General features: G+C 39.0%; 1 protein-coding gene across 35 annotated transcripts in view; it reads right to left on the reverse strand.

The window, feature by feature from the left end:
* Positions 1–22,625, reverse strand: part of RIMS2 (regulating synaptic membrane exocytosis 2) — a 337,394-nt gene that overhangs the window by 60,946 nt on the left and 253,823 nt on the right. For 17 of the 35 annotated variants that reach the window (XM_077932780.1, XM_077932778.1, XM_077932784.1 and 14 more), the window contains one exon: positions 10,118–10,218. The exons of 13 other annotated variants lie outside the window; for them this stretch is intronic. In XM_077932780.1, coding sequence (XP_077788906.1) covers positions 10,118–10,218 — 101 coding nt within the window. Of the gene's footprint in view, positions 1–10,117; positions 10,219–14,320; positions 14,342–22,625 lie in introns of all 35 variants that reach the window. 5 more of the 35 variants (XM_077932773.1, XM_077932774.1, XM_077932777.1 and 2 more) reach the window with 1 other exon arrangement.

The raw sequence follows: 22,625 nt of genomic DNA on the forward strand, positions 1-22,625 counted from the left end.
TTTGCCCACCAAGCACTGAAATTCCCATTGGCAGAGTCCAGAAGAAGGTCCTGAAATGGCCCATTCTAAGGGAAGGGCTGAGCTGGCCTGGGGTCTGCTGGCTCACAAGCCACTCTTATAGCTGATGTCAGCTGTCCATGAAGGGCCTGATCCAGGGCAGAGTGCTGATTCAGCCCAATCTGTCTGCCCCACACTTCAACTGCCATGAGTGGCTGGGCCACAGATGCAGCAGTAGCTCTGCCATTCCACAGGGCCACAGTAGCACATTAGGATTGCTTTGTTAGCTATCAAGCCACTGGTATCACTATCATTTAAATATCACTATCAGCAAAGCAGTTGTAGTGCACTTTTTTGGAAGTTGGAGTTTGCTTTAATTTTTCCAAAGGACTGGAACCAATAGGATCTTTGGCAGTGTCTTTAGAAAGCTACGATAACAATAGGGTTTTTACTGCACACCACAAAGAACAATTGTTTTCCCTAATGCTATTTATTGGTACCCAATATGAGAGGCGATCTAAAGCAAATAACAGTGTTAGAATAGCTGGTGCTAAAAGAGCTGAGAGCTATTAGAGGTGGCAACCAAGCAACAATGGTAAGGTGTCAATATTGCACCTCTACGAGTGAAACGGTCAATGAAAAGATCAATGGTGTAAGAATCTTTGCGAAGAGAAATAATGAATGAGCTGGACACTGAATGTCAAAATCTCATCAAGTGAAGACCCCACCTGAACAATTTCTCTCTCACCTCAAAAAAGAAAAAGTAGAAAAGGAATTACTCAAGTGAGAGCACTATATGATTAGGCATTGGCTTCTGGATTCATGTTCTTCCCCTCACACAGCTACTGCAACAGACACTTTGCACAGGATATTTTAATTTTATGTACTATGGAATGCATACTTAGGCATCAGCAAAGCCTGCAAACTAACCAGCCTTCACTAGACTGTCTGGAGGTTTAATTTCCTTTTGTATATCCTTGCTGGTCGTGCATATTGAGGGTCAAAAAGGTAAAGGTAAAGGGACCTCTGACAGTTAGGTCCAGTCGCGGACGACTCTGGGGTTGCGGTGCTCATCTCGCTTTATTGGCCAAGGGAGCTGGCGTACAGCTTCTGGGTCATGTGGCCAGCATGACTAAGCCGCTTCTGGCAAACCAGAGCAGCACACAGAAACGCTGTTTACCTTCCCGCTGGAGTGGTACCTATTTACCTACTTGCACTTTGATGTGCTTCTGAACTGCTAGGTTGGCAGGAGTAGGGAGCAAGCAACGGGAGCTCACCCCATCATGGGGATTCGAACTGCCGACCTTCTGATCAGTAAGCCCTAGGCTCTGTGGTTTAACCCACAGCGCCACCCGCGCCCCATATTGAGGATTACTTGTCACCAAAATGTTTCTTCAGGTGAAAAGGTATAATCGGTCTACTTGTCCTATGGAATCTCAATTTGACTTGGCAGGTGGAGATGCTCAGCTCTAGTAGGGTTGATAACCTTCTGGGCATATTTCATTTCATTTCATTTTCTATACTGCCCTCCATCCTAGGATCACAAGGCAGTTTACAATATGCATTTCTGAAGGCTTTCCCTCAAATAAAGGGAGGGACTCTAGTGCCCGGGGATTCAGATTGCAGATTCTCATTGGTTTGGGTAAAAAAAATTTATTAAGCTGCCATGGGGTAAAAATTAGGGACATGCAACAAAGACATTTGGATTGGACCCTGCTTTGGTGCTTCAGAAAGTGAGCCAATTTGACTTAGGTTACTTTAGATACCTTGGCCTCAGGTGTGAAGTAGGTGCTTGCTTTGAACTTCAGTGTTTCATGTGTCTTCCCAGTGATTTTGTTGGGGAAGTGAACAAAAGGCCACAATGTTTTTAACTGGGATGAACTGGATGAATTTGTACACGTAGAGGCCTTCCAAACTTCAGAAATATGTGCAAGGGTTTCTATGCAATACATGTTTGCAGTATGGGGTTTGTTTTAAATGAGACCCCAAAAGCTAGTTTACCTCTTCGCAGAAGAGGGTTAAATTTGAAGGCATTGTTGCCCCATCTGAGGGGATAATGACAAATTTCAGACAAATAGGTGCAGAGGCTTTTCTCTTAGGTAAGTAATCCATAAACTTTGAGGATAGGTGTAGGGGTTAGGGAGCTATGATGAATGAAAAACAGTTTGAGGTTGTCTTTCTTTTTATGTTTTGAATTCCAGGTTAATTGACTCCCTTAAAAAATCTGTTGCATTTAAATTCCAATTCTCTGCACTCACCCATGAACAAAAACACTTCACTGCATTCTGTTTCTAGTATTTTGTGCTTATAAGAAAATGCCTAAGGATAGCTACCTTTCTGCGATTAGTCAAGGAATTACCTCCCATTAAAAAAGCACCCTATTTGGCATACTGGGGTTCCAACTCAAAGAGATCTGTAAGGATTTTATAGTCCATACCAGTACTTCATATATACAGAATCCGGAAGATATGCAGAAACCACTGAAGATAATGGAGCTTAGATACAATACGCTTTGGATAAATATCAACACTGGAAAGAAAGTTGCCACCTTTTGCAACAACTGAAGTTTGGGTACAACCATCAAGCAAAACCTCTATAGTTGAGCACTTTATAGCAGTCTAACCTTAAATTTGGAGTGAAGGAACAATTACAGTTGATTTAACCAGACACAGTCATGGCTGTGGCACTTGCTAAAACCATTCCCATCCCTTCTCCACCACCAGTAACATAACCTGCAAAATATAAGATGGATGGGTACAGTTGCTAGGAAGTTATATCTGTTCTGTGCTTTTGCTGCTTCTGCAAATGGTGCCTACTTGGAAAATGAACTTCAAGCCTATCTGCCTTTGTGTCCACACACCCACTCCTTTAAAATCAGCTTTATACTTACTGTAGTTTCTGTGACTTTGGATGCCAAGTGAGCAAAACACAAGTCTGAAGCTGTTTCCCAACCATTATTTATAAGGTGCATGTCAAGAAGCAACCCTGCAGTCAGGGTCAGCCCATCCTACTTATCAACCAGCAATGCCTTGCCCAAAACCTACTTATACCTATAATCAATAAAAGTTGTGGCCTATTTCAACCTGATACCTTTGTCCTTTGTCTTATTCCTATGGTTAGTCCCTTCCTTGGCTGCAGGAATCATGCTCCTGGGCATGCAAACAAGATATACGCTACATCAACACATCTTCCCCAAGGCATTGTGATTTTATTTTCCTCTGATTAGAAACCAGATATGTCTGTCATGAAAGGACTCCCCCTGCCCTCTTCTGTACTTGGCATTTTACTTATCGGGCAAGCTGGGGGAGAAATGCTTCCATTTTTGCAGGCAGTGGTTTTTTTTTAAAAGCAGAAACATGTAAAGCTTCAAAGCACTCCTATCACTGCAGAGATCCCACTTCAGTTTGGGGCACTACAAAAAGATCCTACTTTGGCTTGGAAAATCCTGAATTATTTCTGATTTATTTCAGGCTGCTTTTGTTCAGGATTTGCCTGAACCATAGGTATAGTGAGAATTAGGGTTGTAACTCCTCCCTCTCCCATCAGGTTGGAAGAAGTTCAGGTGCCTTTGCTTCTGCTTTTAACTAGAGTTTGTTGTTTTCGTCAAATCAACAAACTGCAGCTAAACTATAGTTTCATGCTTAGTTCAACAATCAAAGGTGCACATTATACTGAGCTATGGTTTAGCGTGACATGTAGATTTATTTATTTTTTTACAAAAGCATGGTTTTCATATTTAATATTGAAATAGTAAAGGTCAAGGTAAAGGGACCCCTGACCATTAGGTCCAGTCGTGGCTGACTCTGGGGTTACGACGCTCATCTCACTTTACTGGCCGAGGGAGCCAGCATACAGCTTCCGGGTCATGTGGCCAGCATGACTAAGCTGCTTCTGGCAAACCAGAGCAGCGCATGGAAACGCCGTTTACCTCCCCGCTAGAGTGCTACCTATTTATCTACGTGCTTTCGAACTGCTAGATTGGCAGGAGCAGGGACTGAGCAACGGGAGCTCAACCCGTTGTGGGGATTTGAACCGCCGACCTTCTGATCAACAAGTCCTAGGCTCTGTGATTTAATCCACAGCACCACCCGCATCCCTATTTAAATAGTGCTTATGCCAATATGTAGGATTTCTAATTTTCACTGATCGTCTTTGCTGTTTTTCATAATGTTGGGCAACAAAGCCTCTTGATTTGCAGAGAATTTTGCTCCACAGTTACCTTGGAGACGAATTCCCTCTGTTTCTCTCTCAAAATGATCAAAGTAGTAATAAAGCACCATCTCCACATATACAGAGAGACTCAAATCTGTCCTCATATATATTCTATCCTAACACTTAATAAAACCCCGATCTCTCTGTAATAGTTCCATGCAAATACAGGAAAGTTACATTCTGCTGCATTACAGAGTTTTACTGCAAACAAAAGGAGCACATGCCTACTATCGATAGGATTCAAACCTGAGTCCAGTGCCAAGAACTATAGCTTCACAGTCCCAGGGGGGAAACCTGTCATTTATGTGTCTATTCTCCAAATACAAAATTGTCACAAATTTGTTACTTTTAAAAAGATAAAGAAAAGGACACAATAGACACTGACAGCAAAATGTTGATAACATTGTCTTTTGTAAACTGCTTGGAGGACTTCAGTTTGTGTGTTATATAAATTCTGTTAAATAAAATAATGTAACAAAAGCACAAATAATATTTTTCACATTATACATAGTTCAGAGAAAACTTGGCAATTGTATATCTTTATTGACTCCACTTCTATTAGAATTGTGTATACTTCTACACTAATCTCTAGTATAATACTTAATAATGCTTTCATTTCTAGTACATTCACTCATTTGTTCATTCATTATTTCTGATGAGTGTTGTACTTACCTTCCAGCATCTTGCCAAAATTATGTTAGCTGCTGCTAATATACTTATGACAAATTCTCTATCCTCTCAAATTTTCATTAATAGTGCCAACAACACGGTTGCAGCATATCTAAAGGTTAGAGTCATGGGGCATGCCCACAAAAGCTGTAACTAATATACATGAATCAAGTTGAATTTCCAATATTCATATAGATTTTGATAAAATATTTTAGTCAATCTCTCATTAATGCAGAAGGTATGAGATAAAGGTAAATCAGTTTAAGAGTAAATTGATTAGATCACAATTAATAGGAGAAAAATAAATGGGAATTTATTACGTATGTCCACAACCTATTTTGCCTTCATCCATCTTTCAAATTGCCTCAGCCACATTTCCCAGGCCTTGCCTATTCTTATCTATCATTTGGTTTCTAAATGCATTCTAGCCTCTTCCTATAATCAATTTCCCTTCACAAAATCATTTAGTTTTCCTATTAGATTGTTGATGTTTTCTAACTGCTTTTGAGAAGCATTCATCGCATATATAAATTTGACAACTGACCCTCTCCTACCCACTTTATTCTTAGGAAAATACATTTCTTGTCACCCTCTACTATTTATCCAATACTACAAAATTAATTTTATTGCTGCTAAATAATATTGCTGCAGCTTTGGTTATAGTTGTAGTTTGTGCTGCACATGTTGCTCCTCTGAAAAGTATATATTTATTTCCCTGCTCCAGTCTCAAAATGGAAATGTAAAATAACAAACTTACAGTGCAATCCTATACATATCTACTCAAAAATAAGTCCCATTATGTTCAATGAGAACTTACTCCCAGTGAATGGGTAAAAGATTCCAGCCTAAATAGTGTTGACCATTAAGATGTTATAGTCTTGATTCTTGATAGTCATGGATCTGACTTGGTGGAGGTCTTCAGTGAATGTTAATCTTGCAAAGTTCAGACTATTTTTTCTGAGTCTTATTAAGCTAGCACTCAATAACTTTGATTGCTTAAGGTAAACAGTGTGATAAACATAGTATGCCAAAGCTAAGGTTTTCCCCTCATCAGTGAATTTACTCTACCAGTCTGCTCATTACAACTGTAGGATACCAGTTTGAATACCAATTCTATTTTCAACAGTAAGTGGAGGCCTACCAGTACTAATATATATATTGCTACCTTTTCCTTTCCTACTCTTCATTTTGATATAAACTGAACAATTTCCTTAGTAAATTACCAGAATAAATTAGTCACTGGATAACAAAGACAAAAATGCATCAAATAAATAAATAAATAAATAAATAAATAAACTCCAGTTGCCAGGCAAAACATATATGGGCATACAATTTCTCTTGGCTTTGAAATACAACTCAATTACAAAAGAGCTTTTCTGCTCCTCAGATGGGTATACTATTCTTATGATGATGATGTCTAGCAATCCAGGCTTGGTGAGGGTTCCAATGGACACACAGAGCTGAAGGTACAGTTCCATTAATTTAACTGGAGACAGAGCTTTGGTGTGAAGAGAGATAAATGTATGGAGCTGTGCCTCCTCTAAAGTGAATGGGTGAGTCAGAATGTATAAGAGCTGACGGCAGATAGAGAGCACTGGTATGGGCAACAATGCATATCTGTCACCTTTCTGTCCACCTCTGCTCCAACTGTTATGGATGCAATTCTTATTCCCCCTTTATATATTAGTTTGTGTTGCATTCATGTTTGATTTGATTATATTATAAAGATTTTCTGATGCACTTCAAGATCTTGTTATCAAGTTGTCAAGCTGAACATAAATGTCAGGATAAATAAATAAATAGTGGCAGGCAGCAATGTAAGGTCATTTACTCAGAAGGACAGACTCCCTATGACATTTGTTCAAGATAGGACCTTCAGTGTTGAGTTGATTAAACTAATTACAACAACAACAATTAAACTAACTACTATAACAAATTAATTGTAGTTTGTTAAGGGTGCTGAGAATTGTTAGGAAACCCCTATTTCCCTCACAGAGCTACAATTCCCAGAGTTCCCTGCGAATAGGGATTGATTAGCACTCTGGGAATTGTAGCTCTATAAGAAACTAACAATTCTTAGCACTCTTAAGAAACTACAGTTCCCATGATTCTGCAACTGTTTAAAGTTGAATGATACTGCTTTCAATGTACAGTACAGATGGAGCCTTAGAAAGGCAAGTCAGGGAGTCTGAGCCTAAGCATGCTTCCTTATGGTAGAATGCCAATGGAACTCTTGATGGCAGAAGATAGAGCATTCTTGGCTGCAGAAGCAGGATGACTGGCAGTGCAGAGGCAGGTGGCAGAAGGGAGGATTACTGTTCAGCAAGCAATGAATGGCTGCTGCCTTGTGGTAAGAGTGGCAGCAGTGGATTAGCCTCAGATGGTGCCAGTGGTGAGTTCTCCTCACTTTGCCCTTTGTGTGTTGTGTTGTGTTGTGTTGTGTTGTGTTGTGTTGTATTTGTGTGGGTTTGAAAGAGAGCTGGCTATTCTATTTTGTTTACGTTTATATGTGTGTGTCTTGACTGAGTTGGCTTTCCTGCTCTGTGTGTATGGCTATGTTGTCAGGTGGTTAGGAGAAGCGTCTATGTGTGTGATTCTGAGAGGGGGGAAATATGCATTCCAATCCTTATGTGCATATTTTTATGTTCATATTTCTGAGTTGCTACTGGAATACAAGAATTGCATTGATTAATTCATTCCATAAAATTCAAATGATTAATCAGCCAAGATATCTTTAACTGAGTGAAAGCCCTGGTTTAGGCGTAGAGTCCTAGCAAACTCAACCTAGGAGGGATATTTCCATTTGTGTTTTCACTTTTTATATTACCAACTGTGACACTTGGATTTGTGCATATGACTGAAATAGAAGTGAAGTAGAAGTCACTTCCTAGTGTTTGTTTATATCTTTGCCTACATAAAAGGAAATCTATTCTTAGGTGTCTGGTGTATGCATACTGCATTCCTCAGCAAGAAACGTTTGGAAAACTACCAGCGCCAGATGATTTAGAACATACATTCCAACAGAAGGAAGTTATTGGACATTCCAAAATATGCTCTAACAGAGCCATAATTTCATTCCAAGGACCTAAATATTTACTTATTCCTTTTGTTTGTTTTGCCTAAATGACATTCTTATTCATATACAAAAGTGTGAAAGCTATTTGTGACAACAAGAAGATGGGCTGCCTCAACAGAGATAGTTTCTAATAGAAGTCCAGGGGCTTCTTATGTTTCAGGTGAAAATTGTTCATTTTGGTTGTGTAATTTTGGATGGTTTTTCTACTGCTACTTTTGTTATGTTATGTTTGTAATTACGTAAATTTGTTCCTGTTGTAAGCCGCCTTGAGGATGTTTCTAGCTATGGAAAGGAGGCATACAAATAAAATGATGACTGAATGAATGAGATTAAGCCACAGCTCTCTAGCTACAAACGTCTAGCTTTGCAGCTCCCTACTCATGGCAGCAGCCCATCAAAAGGTTAAGGTCAGTTGAAGAATATGCTTGATACAAACACATTCGGGACTAAATATTAAGAAGGCTAAAATTGTCCATATTACTAATCATGCTTATTGAGAAAGTTTTGTCTTTCAAATGCCTGTGAGTGTGGTTTGAGGCACCTTGCCCAATCTTTTTAGCAAGCAACTAATATACAAATGTGCCAATGACTTTTTCTTTTTTAGCAATACATCAAAAGTTTTATCTAATAAGATGCTACTCCAATCACCAATGGACGTTAAGTAATGCTCAATAGCAGAACATGAAGTACAGTAATTTTCCAATGGAATCATCAAACTTTGAACAGTCAATATCCAGTTTCTGATAAAAGAATAATTTTCATGTCACATGAGATTAATAAAATCTGTCATAGTATGACACAATCTATTCATTTTTGGTAACTTAGAAAGGAATATTCCAAGAGCAATAATAATGCTATAAACCTATATAGACCCCACCCCAAAAAATAGCAGCACCTGAATCCACTGATATGGCAGCACCTGAAGCATCCCTCCATTTATGTGCCTGAAATCTATCTGTTCTTATTAGTAGTACCTAATTGTGAAATCCTATATGTGTCTACTCAGATGTAGGACTAAACCATGGCTTAGCACTCTGTGAATGAGCTATGGCTTGGGTTTGGCTGTTCTTTCCTCCCCTCTCATATACTACAGGAAGATGACTTTGGTTGTGCTTGCTTTCCATTTCCCCCGAAAACAGCTTGCAATTTCACCGAAGCTTGGGACTGTGATTTACAGTAACAATGATGAAACAGACTGCAGCTTCAGAAGTCATAATATGACTTGTTTGGAAACTGACCATAGCTGATGATAAACCATGATTCTGGGTTTTGATGGAATGGCAAGCCAAGATTAAGGGAATTTGAAATTGCTTCCAAAGTACTCCTTCCCCCTACATGAAAGGATAAATGTAAAAGCTCAAGGCTCACTGCAGCTTATTCCCATAGCATTAAGCATGGTTTATCATTACATCTGAACATAGTAAATGAGTTCAGTGGAACTTAGTTTCAGGTAAGTATGTATAGGATTGCAACCTTAAATTTAAAGCTTTGTGAAAATCAGAGCTATACTGAAAACTTTAATGTATTTTATACAGCATAAGAATAAGATATAGAACATAGTAGATTTTTTAAAAAATGTTAATTCCAGACATGTACTAAATCAGTTTATCTCTTTACAGTTTACTAAGCTCATTTCCTATTATTGGTACATTCTATCACATGACTAATTGGTCATTAATCACTTTCTGAAGCAGGCAACTACTTTAACATTCTTTCTATTCTTAGCACACGAGTTCTGATTTACATTCAATGAGAGCTTGGCAAAATTAATTATAGTTTTAAAAATCTGATCAGAATCTCCTGACTGCAGTTCTATACACACTGACATGGGATTACCCTCCAACCCCCTTTGCATATGCAGAACACAGTTTTTCAAGTACAGAGAGGTGGGGTGGTTTTTCTGTCTGGCAATAAACCCTTATGCTTTGCAGGGTTCAACTCTTGAGGACCCTAACCTCAGGCAGACACTGCTACAAAAAATGGGAGCTAACAAGCCTTTTAGCAAAGGTCCAACCTATTGAATACAGTGGGATTCACTTTCAAGTAAACATGTACAGGATTTCGCTCTTAATTACAAATGCTACCATGCAATGATTACTAGCATTTCACTGCCTGATTAAACAGTTACTCATTTTGCTGCTTTTCAAAACAAAATGCCCTTGCCTTTGAATGATAATCTTGCTCCAGCCTGGAGTCTGATCCTGCTACCTGTTTGTATTTGTTCATTTTCATTTGGCGATTTCTTTCTTCCACATCCATAGCACCTGTCAAATTCAAAATAAAATAACCAGTTAATTTACAATTCTGTGTTGTTGTTTTTTAAAAAATGACATCAATATAAGCATTTTTACTCATAATGGTGAATATTGGGAGATTGACTTAAATGATTATGTATGTTCTTCAACATAAACAATAAATCCATTCTTTTGTTTGTGATGAATAAGATAGCTACAAAGGCAAAAACACATATACAAACAAACAAAAAACCCAATCATTGAGAATTTAATTGTTTAACACCAACTGTGTCAACATTTAACATGGTTCTAATATAAGGTTTTGACAAGATTTGTTGCTGCTGCTAGACTATCCAAGAGGAAAAACAAGCAAACAAACCCATTATGATTTTTAAAAAGCAGAAACACATGGAACAAGCATATAGATTTTCAAAATGGAAATCATTTTTGAATGTGCCAGTAATGAAGGCCAGCTTAACATGATCAGTCAACACAAAATGATGTTTCCTCATAATTTTTATATACTGTATAGAAGCTATCTTGTAAAATTTACTTCCAATGAAATCAAATAATCTTGGTAAGATATTTTCTGTATTTTAAAAAAATGAGTATGGGCAATATACTCACGAGTAGACCTAATGGGGAGTAAATGGACACAAGCCCATTCATTCCAGTGGATTTACTCTGAACATGATTAACATTGGATATCCTATGTTTGTAGGCCTAACAATTAATGCTTAAAATATTTGATACATTGCCAATGGCAAATTGTTGCTCAAAGGGGCTTTGAAAATGATACAGGAGGCTTTGCTCAGATATAAATATGCTTAAGTTTCTCTGAACTGAAGAAATTCTTCTGTAGCTCTGTGATTATGAGGTCTGCTGTTCCCACTTAGACATAAATCAGAAGTACATGAATTATTTAAGAATATTCAAGCCAAAATTAAAAGAAATAACAGTAACTGCTGCTACTGATGATTAATTTAGGAAACAAAATAAAAGAACTATGACCAAGATACATGTACAATACCAATGATACTAACCTCTTCTACATTCTCCCTTAATTATAATACTTTTAATATCAAATATGGATATGAATTAACTATGTCCTAGTTAATGTACAAAATACTCATCAGAGAAGCAAACTATAGAAATGCTATATTGGCGCTTGGCATTTTCTTGTAAACTAGCTTTATTGGATTTTTATCCAACCATCTTTTAGACAATTCTGATAATACAGTTACAATGCATTCAGAGTGGTGATACCAAGCCTTTGAAACTCCCTCCTGCTACAGATCAGTCAAACACCATCATTATTACTTTTTTGGTGCAAACCTTCCTTTTCAGCAACACTTTTAAGTGGAGATTTTTTATCCCAATCGGTGTCTGCACTGGAATTTATTTATTTTTATATATGGAATGGTTTTAATTGCTCTTATATGTCAAATTGTTTTATACATTTTTATTGTTTATGTTATTATTGTTAATCATTCTGAGACGTTTTATAGGAAGTGGTTAATAAATAGTGTTAATCAAATCAAGAATGTATTGATATTATTATTATTATTATTATTATTATTATTATTATTATTATTATTATCATCATCATCATCTATATCTGTTTAAAAGAATGAACATATGCAAATGAGCAACCCCTTTATCTCCTCCACTTGAAAGGAAGGCAGGTCTTACATGGCAATATTTAACCCAAAAAATTATTTTCCAAGGAATGTAAGCCTAGTATTTAACCCTTAAACATTTATTAAGGAAGCCACTGCAATCCGTGTAGTTGTGTAGGCTAGACAGATTTCTATGTTATATTGTTCTTGGGATCCCAATCATGTACGCCATGTCAAAGACTCAACAGTTAACAAGAGAAAAACATTTCTGCCATAGGATGACACTTGTATTTTGTTTTCCAAAACAGATTTTCAAGTTTGTGACAAGGGGAAGAGGGATTGTTTTTGTTTTGTCTTTAAAGTAAGACAATATGGTGATGAGACAGATGTCCGTTGTACTGCTTACCCCAAAGCAGTTTTCCTGAATACAGCCAACTTCACTATTTTTGGAAAATAGCAGCTGGTGAAACATACCACTGCAGCTTCCATTTTAAACACTGAGTTTCTAGCTCATTCTAGATTCAGGAAAGGTTTGAAAATACTGGCTCTCTTAAAAGATGAAGAGATCAAATGTCTACCCAAGGTTCTATACCTGAATAACTGTCATTATTGTTTTCATATAATATTCTGAATTTCTATGGTCCCATCATCATGTAGTTGAGTTGACGCGAGTTGACAACCAATACTACTCATGTGGCAATATACTGTACAGAATATTTCAGTCTCTGACAGTGTGGCATTTTAAGGAAAGTCTTTTGTATCCCCTTACTCAAAATGATTTGAGCACAATGCATATTTATACCACGAAGTAGGTAACAAGTGGCTTTGTTGGAAACTAAGTATGATCCCATTTTTGAGAATATAAACCATCACGTTGATTTCATATGAATAAAATATATTTAAAAATACATATGCAAGAGATGCAGGGATCTAGAACAGGCATTCAAGGCCTACAAATGTGTACAAGTGAACTGGCCCATAAACCTAGCATGATGTCTCTGTAATTCCTTAGACTATGACATTCCACAAATGCTAGCTTCGAAATGCCCCTTCCTACACACTTGTTTGATGATAAAAGCACTGAAGCAGCTGCAGCCTCAATCTGATGAGACCCAGCTCATGGTTCAGCATGCCCATGGCATAGTGGTGTGAGAGCCAGCATGGTGTAGTGGTTAAGAGCGGTGGATTCATAATCCGGTGAACCGGGTTTGCTGCCCCGCTTCTTCACAAGCAGCTGCTGGGTGACCTTGGGCTAGTCACTATTCTCTGAAGTCTCTCAACCTCACTCACCTCACAGTGTTTGTTGTGAGGGAGGGAGGGAAAGGAGATAGTTGGCCACTTTGAGACTCCTTAAGGGGAGTGGAAGGCGGGATATCAAATCCAAACTCCTCCTCCTCCTCTTCTTCGGCCTGCTGGCATGCTTCATTGGCTCAGCTAAAAATATTACTAGCCCAAGTGACCAGCTAGGTTGCTCTTGCCTGGCTTAGGACAATGATGAGATGTTAAAACTAATGACAAGCCTGATGGGAGATGTCACTTTCATGTCCGTTTCAAGGAGCGTAAATACCAGGTAATCAGTGTAATTAAGCAGCTGTGATGTGTGGAGGTTTATTTTGAGAGCTAATAAAATGATTTCCATTCAAAATTCCACCTTTCATACAATTTAAAAGGTCTCTTGCTTCATTAATAATCCTCTTCAGCTTCAATTAGAAATGTAACCTCCCTCTGGGCATGACTGTTTTAAAGCAGGGGAAGGGGAGCTTGTTTTCCCCCTGCTACTAACCTGTGGATATCCCAATTCTCGTTGCTTATCAAGGGTTTTGTGTACTTTTAAGGCTTTCTACCTTTAGGGTCAAAAATTCTTATCCTCTTAGGTTTTACTCTACGTCATAGCAGGCAGAGCAATCCAAATTCCCTTTGTGAGAGGCTGGAGGTGGATTGGGCTGGTCTCTTGCTGCAGAGTGACGCCAGTGCAGTCATCAGAACTGCATCAGGCCCTGTGTGATCACGTGACAGCCGTGAAGCCAGCTTGGGAATCCAACAGATCTGAGGCTGGCTCAGCCTTGCTCACCCTGCCCCTGGGAGGCCCCATTTTGGTCCTGATTTAAGAGTCTGACTTCTGTGCATGTTAGTTGATAAGGCAAAAGAAAGAATTGAGTAAAGGTGTGGTTTCCTGGGCTTCATACCTGATCAGGTGATTGTGGTGGGGCCTGTATGTTGAGGTGACCATGGCTTTTCAACTAGCAGTTTTATTTTGTTTTATTGTGTTTTTATATATGTTGGAAAACACCCAGTGGCTGGGGCAACCATGTCAGATGGGCGGGGTACAAATTAACAACAACGACAACAGTTGCATGGGGAGCCCATGAAGTGCTGGCAGGCTATAACCACAAAGAGGGCTATTTGAGGCAATCCTTTCAAAACAATATTTTCAGCCCAAGGAATACAGTCAGTAACACACTGAAGACTATAATAGCTACAGAAGAAATAAAACAGTCAATAAACTGCCCTACCTTCATCCCCATTCTCTGGCACTGCGATGTGTTTAAAAAAGGGAGAGAAAATGCAAAAATAAAAATGAAGATATGGCAGAAATAATGGATTTTTAAAAATAAGCATGAATAAAATACAACAAAACATTTTTTCCTTTAGCTGGTCAACCATAGCTGGTGCTCCATTTTTACAGATGTATCCACATCATTGGCAATGTTCCTGGGTCTCAAGTATAGGCTTATCAGAGGAAACTCATGGGCATTTGTTCATTTCTAGAATCATTAAAACTGTCTTCACAAAAAGCAGCACAGGAGGTGTCAGATACAGTTAGCTTATGCTTCTTTTCTCTAGAATGACCAGTGAATGAAAAAGAAGCATGCATGCTATATTTTTAGCACAATCTGTTCAATGTGTAGCCAAGCTGGACTAGCAGAAAACTGAATGATGCAGAATTGTTTCCAATGGCTACTTGAAACATTTTTGTGGAAAATTAATTTATAGCAAGGCTTTGCCTTGAGTGTTGACTGTGGTATGGCTTTCCCTGTAGTGTGAGTCAGCCATGTTGGTTGCACTACTCAAGATGCTTTCCTATATTTTATTTTGTGCAATATATGCTTTCAAGTCTTAAAATGTATGTCACTTAGGAATTTCCATACTTTTCAGCATACAAAATACCTATCAACCTATCAATCAATCAATCAATCAATCTATCTATCTATCAACCTATCAATCAATCAATCAATAACAGTGTGAATAATAATTAGCTGTGCACAGTTGGCTGACCAGCAGACACAGTTCATGGGAAAACGCAGTGAAAGCTTGGGCAGATATATGGCTATTAAAATGAACAAATGGAGAGTTTGTCCAAAATTCCTTTGGCATACAGAATTATTGGAACACATTCTTAATTTGTATGGGATGCAAACAAGAAGTATTGCCAGAGCCTGGACTTAAGCACTACATAGTAGGTAGGCTACAAGTGATCGCCAAAGAAGAAGAGGAGGTAGGCGATCTTGAATTATGCTGCCTGGTCTGTCTAAATCAGGGGTAGTCAACCTTTTTATACCTACCGCCCACTAATGCATCTTTACTGATGGTAAAATTTCCTTACCGCCCACCAGTGCTCGATGGAAGGCAGATTCAGCTTGTGCTGTAGAACCCCCTACCACCCACCTGGAATCCTGAAACGCCCACTAGTGATGCCAGCAGTTAAGGTTTCATGTAGCCAGAGTGAGTCCTTTACATATGTTACAATATGTAAGAGACTCACAAAACACTATCCATGGAAATTCTCTATGCCTTTGCCACACCTTCTTGGGAATGCTGATGTGAATGCTTTGCACTTGATAGTGCTGCAGTGTTAAGTCCCTTATATTTGTGTATAAACACACACACGTATACATGCTCATGGAAGGATGAATGCTTATTAAGAGTGGTAAGTTCCCCCATTCACTGTCCATCACACAAAAGTTACATTTTTTATACAAGGAGAGGGAGCACAGATTTCTCCATGGATAAAGTGTACATTAGAAAAGCATCTTATGAGAGAAATGTGCTCCTAAGTATTTCATTCTATCAAAAGCACAGTATAGTAAGTCTTTATGAGAACAAACAGCAATGGCTATCCAGAACACTAAGGATAATGATTCACTTTTCATCAGGATTAATCTACTTGTAACTATAAACATATTTTGTAAAACTCAGCATCCCATTTTTAAACCTAGCAGAACCAGATGGTGAAGAATATACGGATTCCAATTCAACTCTAGTCATGCACAAAAATTGTCCACTGGTTGTGGAGGAACAGCGCTATCAAAAGATACACATTCACATGAGGTATTTGCATGGGAGATGGATTCCAATGGGGATCTCGTCTTCTGGACTGTAACAGCAGCACTTAATAGTGCTATTGCAAACTTTCAAAAAAGAGGCAGAGAGTAACTAGACAGATTTTTTTATATATATAAAAAGATCAAAACATGAAATAACCCAGTAATTCAATAACACATATACTTTCAAGAAAGAACAACATGCCAAAATGATACCTAAAGGAAAAGAATCCAAATAAAAGTCTTGAGGTTGCTATAAAAGTAAGTTTTCACAGCTTTTCAACACCATTATGTGTCTTAAAAGTAATGTCACGCTAATTCAACCCATACAAGCCTGCTTTATGGGTCTAATGAAGGGTCAGCTACACATTCAGAAAAAAAAACTGACAGTATAGTCCTTTTTAACTATACCACATCAGAATGCAGGTGAGAAAATCTAATGCAAGTATTTTGCTGTCTTAGGAAAGACAAGATGGCATGCCTCTCCTATTCCATGTACCAAAGCCCAAAGCCAACTGACTAATAATTGACTCTTACTTCAGCACTGGTGAAGGGACAGCATGCTCCTCTACACCTGAGGGCAGTGAAGCAGGACGCAGCTGCCTCACTCTGTCTTGCTCTGATCCCACGTTTGGATGCCCCAAAACTACAACAAAAACTGCATGCCAACAGAAAGCATGTCAAGAAAATGATAGGATTGGGTTCTTAGGAGGAAGAAAAAGTTTTGCCATGTGATTTTCCTGCATCTGTAGGCCAGCTGTAAGAACAAAATAACATGTGAAACAGCAGTTCACCAGCATTTTTGTTTATATTGGGGTGGGGAAATTTGTTTAGCCTGCTCGTGAATGCTCATGGGGAACATTACGGGGGCTACATAAAAATGGTGGGCAGGGCCAAAGGGGGGAAAAGTGCACTGTCTGCTATATTCTACTCACTCAAAAGCTAGATCATTCCACAACACATCTAATTAATCTCCAGCCAGGCAAAGAAAGAGACATCACCATAGTTCAAGGACACATTCCAGACAGATGAAAGCACACAGGACAGCACAGAGCAGGACAAATGAGGACCATGGCCCCAGGGTGGGGCATGGCTGGGAAGACTCTTAAAGGCTGGCTAAGAAGGTCTTGAGGGCTGCATTTGACCCCCAGGCTTGAGGTTCCTCAGCCCTGATTTAAATAGCAGGAAACTGTAGAGGTTTTGCTATTTCATCTCTTCTGCACATTCAGAAAAATCACATGGTACAGCCCTCATTGGTGTACATGATTTTTTAAAAAGGCATGTCAATGCTTCAAAATGTGAGTCTGTAAGATTTACCTGCTAAATGCAAGCTTGCTAGAACAAATTTTTAGCAATAAGAATCTTTTAGCCTTTGGAAACAAAACCATCTCAGAGTGGAAGAATGGTTTTAAAGGAATAAAAACAACAATGATATAAATGGCAAATGAGACTTTTAACCCTGCTGTTTCAACTGTAATGAACCACCATGATGTAGTTAAACAACTTTTCCCACCATGCAACTGGGCGCCCACCTCAAAAGCATTTAATAACTACGGGTTGTATCCAACAAAGTTGTTCCATCATTAGCCTCATGTTCTCTATCTCTCCAGCTGTCAACCGCCACCAGCGTTGTACAAGCTGACAGGTTATTTGTCAGGTAATTTATGAATTTGAGCACATCATCATACATACGTAGTCCCACGAATATGCAGAACATGCTACCTTATTGCTTGGTAATATTTTGTTTCCAAACCAATAGGCACTCAACCACCTATGTTCGCTATTAGAGGGGAGGATGATCTGAGTAACCTGACTATGAGCCTTCAATATTTCTTAAACTGCAGTATATATGAGGCATATAAGAATAAATTGTTCTAAAATAAAAGACAATACCCTTTTCTCTGGAAATATGACATACCTAAAGGGAAACCATAACTCCTCCAGAAGACACTGTTATTAGGAGAAGGAATTACAAGCAGCAAAGGAATGCCTCGTAAAATAAGTAGAATCTAGGAGAATAAATAGCCAGAGTGTAACCTTTTGTGTGTGTAAGAGTAGCTCTATTTTTCTAAGCTCAAAATGCAGTTAGTCATTTCCTACCCTTTATGAAAACCACATTTTATTATATGTGACCCTTCAGATTCATTGGACTCATCAGCACCAACCACTATAGCCAAATGCCAGGATGAGAGTTTTAGTCCAGCATCAACTGGAGGGCCAAAGGTTCCCATTCTTGACCTATGTATTTGTTCTGTAAACTTAACAGCACACATTAAAAAGAAAAAAAAAGCAGGTCTTAACATTAATAAAGATTAAACCAAGCTCCTGGTAAAAAATATAAATGATGAGAGTAATAAAAACCTACAAAATATTTAGGTGTATGGTTAATGGCAAATAATATAAATTTGTATAAAGATAACTATTTGGAAACTTGGGAGGATATTAATAGAAATTTGCAAATATGGGGTAGAATGAAACTTTCATTGTTGGGCAGAGTGTCAACCATAAAAATGAATGTACTACGAAAAATCTTATTTTTGTTTCAATCAATACTGGTGATTGACACGACAGACTGTTTCAACAAATGGCAAAAAATATATTTCTAAATATACCTGGCAAGGGAAAAAACAGAGAATAAAATATAAAATACTGATAGATACGAAAGAGGGAGGAGGTTTCTCCCCACCAGATATATTATGAAGCATCTTGTCTGTGCTGGTTGAAGGAGTGGTTGTTATTGAAGAATTTGCATATTTTAGATTTGGAAGGTCATGATAATATTTGGGGTTGACATGCTTATTTGTGGTATGGAAAGGCAAAAGTACATAAGGTTTCACAAACCATATAATTAGGAAAAAAATGTATAGAATATGGGATAAATATAAAAACTTATTGGAGACTAAAACACTACTTTGGCTTTCACCTTTGGAAGTCATAGTGGTGAAAAATAAAAATATGATGGAAGGTTGGGTGACATAGAAATCTGCTAAGAGAGAAGGGTGGAGAATTTAAATTAAAATAGTTTAAGAATTTATCAGGGATGTTAACAACATGGTTACAATATCATCATTTGAATGAAGTATTTAAAAGGGATATGAAGTGGGGGTTTGGGGAACAACTATCACAACTAGAGAGAGACCTGTTAAACTGTAATGTTAAAGTAATATCTAAAGTGTATAAGATGTAATTGGAATGGGAGACAAAGGACAAACAAGTGAAATCTTCAATGTGTAAATAAGCCATATCCCAGAGTCTCTGTCGTTGCTGATTCTGAGGAAACTGAACACAGGTGAATCACCTGGAACTTCTGGAATTTCACACTGCTCAGAGATTGGGGTGGTGTGCAACAATATAATGCTGCCATAGGAAACAGCGGGACAGCGGGAAATGGAGCAGCAGTGGAATGAAACCAGCTCACTTTGCCACAAATAAGTGATGGATTGGACATTACTCATTTAGTAAATACTCCTCAGGCTGGGTCCAGGATATATCAAGGAATATATCCCTTATATTCCTGCCTGATCACTGAGGTTTTCGCTGTTAGTCCCCAATGGCTCAGGTGCATGGCTTGTATCCACCAGGAGCTGAGCATTCAGTATTGTGGGTTCAAGCCTGAGACAATTAAGGTTATTTGGGAAGATGATTTGCCATTGTGTTTTGGATGGGGTTGCAATTTGGAAGTACTTTTAGATCCAGATTTGTCTGTAAACTCCCAAGTGAGCTCAGTGGCAGGGCACATTCACCAACTTAGGCTGGTGCATCAATTGCAACTTTCCTTGGACAGAGATTGTCTTGCTGTTGGCATCCACTTCCTTGGCTACTGTAATGTGTTGCAAATGGGACTGCCTTTCAAGATGGCTCAGAAAATGACACAGAACAGAAAGTAGCTGCTAGTTTTAACTGGGAATGATTACCGAGAACACAACTTGCTGGTGTTCAAAGAGCCCTCTGCCTGTTTTTAAGCACACACCAATGTGCTTGTGCTTATATATAAAGTCCTACGTAGCTTAGAACCCAGGTACTTCAAGGTACCAACTTCCATATCATTTTCCTCTGCCCTACAACAATATGTTCATGCTCCTCTCTAAGCGCCCAAGACATTGGAGGTGAGGTGAATGGCAAGCAGAGGGAGGGCATTTTCAGCTGCAGCACCCTGTCTGTGGAAATCACTAGAGACACTTGCCTGACACCGATTTCATTTCCATTGACAGTGATCACTGAATATAAATCTATGCCACACAGTATTCCTGAATCCCATTTGACAAAATTATTTTTGGTTAGTTTTCTCTGAGAGTTTCTATTATGGTTTCTAGGCAGGAAAGTCTTGCTTACTGCAACGTTAGAAGCCTTTGATGCTCAGTCATTTCAAAGCTTGATGACTGAGGTTAGATTAAGATCCAAAGCTTTTTTAAAAAAATGACGATGTTGATGAAGATACGTCTTAAATCTGCTGTTGGCCTTGCCATTTTGTTTAGGCTAAAAGCTGTTTAGAGACACAGCATCTGCTAAAAGACAGAGCACCTAACCAATAATGGATATAGGATTTTTGCTTTAAGCACATTGCTTGAACTCATTATGTTTAGATTCAGTCATGATGAAAGGGTGAAGGGTTCTATGTTTTTGAAAAGGGGTTTTGAGGCAGAACAGATCTAAGTGTCTTGGCATATGCTTAGGTAGCAAAACCATTCCTAGCGCTCAATTGCAAAACCAAACTGGGTGGCAGGATGTGGGGGTTAATATTAACTGATGATTATACACTTGTAGGCTTTTTTTCCAAAAGCTTTGGGAAGACATGCTACTACTAGGCACACAGTATCCCCTTACAGTTCACTGAAAAGAAAAGTAAGTAAGTGCCAGAGTTTTATTAGGTTCTCACTTTACTCTGGCCAAGTAGATGACAATAAACATCTCATAAGTACGTTTTTATAGCAGACAATCTGCAACAGAAGATGACAGAGGAAAACTTTAGAAACCTTAATTTATCAGGGTTCCATCGGACACTTCATTATACAAGCCTTAGTCAGAAAATAACATTCAGTACAGTGGTACCTTGGGTTACAGATGCTTCAGGTTACAGACATTTCAGGTTACAGAGTCTGCTAATCCAGAAATAGTACCTTGGGTTAAGAACTTAACTTCAGGATGAGAACAGAAATCGCACAGCAGCGGCAGCGGGAGGCCCCATTAGCTAAAGTCGTACCTCAGGTTAAGAACAGTTTCAGGTTAAGAACGGACCTCCAGAATGAATTAAGTTCTTAACCTGAGGTACCACTGTATTATTACAGTCATACCTCAGGTTACAGATGGTTCAGATTGCGTTTTTTCGGGTTGTGAACCACCAAAACCCAGAAGTACCGCTGCGGGTTGCAGATGCTGCGGGTTGCGAACGTGCATCCCGCACGGATCACGTTCGCAACCCGAGCATCCACTGTATTAGTAGTAGTAAGAATAATAGTAAAGCAACTACCAATGGAAATGAATGCCCATATGAAACATGGTAACTAAGACTAGTAACGTTTGCTCTTGTCCTCTTTGCACCCCTTAACATTTTTGTTGTTATTTAAAAAGTGCACAGGTACAAAAAGGTAGAAACAAAGCCCTCTGCATTCATTACATCAAGCTCCACCCATGGGGTTTATGGCAAGCAACAGAACACCCGTGACTGAAAAATAACCAAGAATGCATGGAAGCTACCATGCCAAACATGCCCACAGAAAAATTGGATCTGAATCATCCACTTGCAATTTAACATCCCTGCCTGGAAGTAAATACAGTGGCGTAGCGTGGGTTGTCAGCACCCGGGGCAAGGCAAGTAATTTGCGCCCCCTAACCCGTGGATTTGCGCCCCCTAACCCGTGGATTTGCCCTAACCCCAGATGTTGCGCCCGGTGCGGCCGGCCCCCCCTGCACCCCCCACGCTACGCCACTGAGTAAATACAGTGGAAGCTTAGTTCTTGAATGACTTAATAGAAGAACAAATAGGCTCCTGAACACTGAAAACCTGGAAGGAAGTGTTCCAATTTTTGAACGTTTTTCGGAAGTCAAACGTCCGATGCGGCTGTCAGCTATTGTTTCTGGGGTGCCTGAGCCAATCAGAAGCTACACCTTGGTTTTCTAACGTTTCAGAAGTCGAACAGACTTCCAGAACGGATTACGTTCTATAACCAAGGTACCACTGTACAAGTAAACTCTGGCAGGAGAAGTACTACTGGAAGAATGTGGCTGCTACATTCATTCATTCATTCATTCATTTCCCACCTTCCTCTCCAAGGAGCTCCATGTGGCGTACATGGTTCTCTGCTTCCTCCCCATTTTAGCTTCCCAATGAGCCAGTGGGCTAAGTTAGGCGAAGAGGCAGTGACTGGCCCATGATCACACAGTGAGCTTCATGGTCAGGTAGAGATTTGAACCCTGGTCTCCCAGGTCCTAGTCTGACACTCTAACTAACCACTATACTTTTACTCACACACATGATGACCTGTGGGTCACAATTTAT

This window comes from Podarcis muralis, chromosome 8 (assembly GCF_964188315.1).
Source record: "Podarcis muralis chromosome 8, rPodMur119.hap1.1, whole genome shotgun sequence".
NCBI classification, from domain to species: domain Eukaryota; kingdom Metazoa; phylum Chordata; class Lepidosauria; order Squamata; family Lacertidae; genus Podarcis; species Podarcis muralis.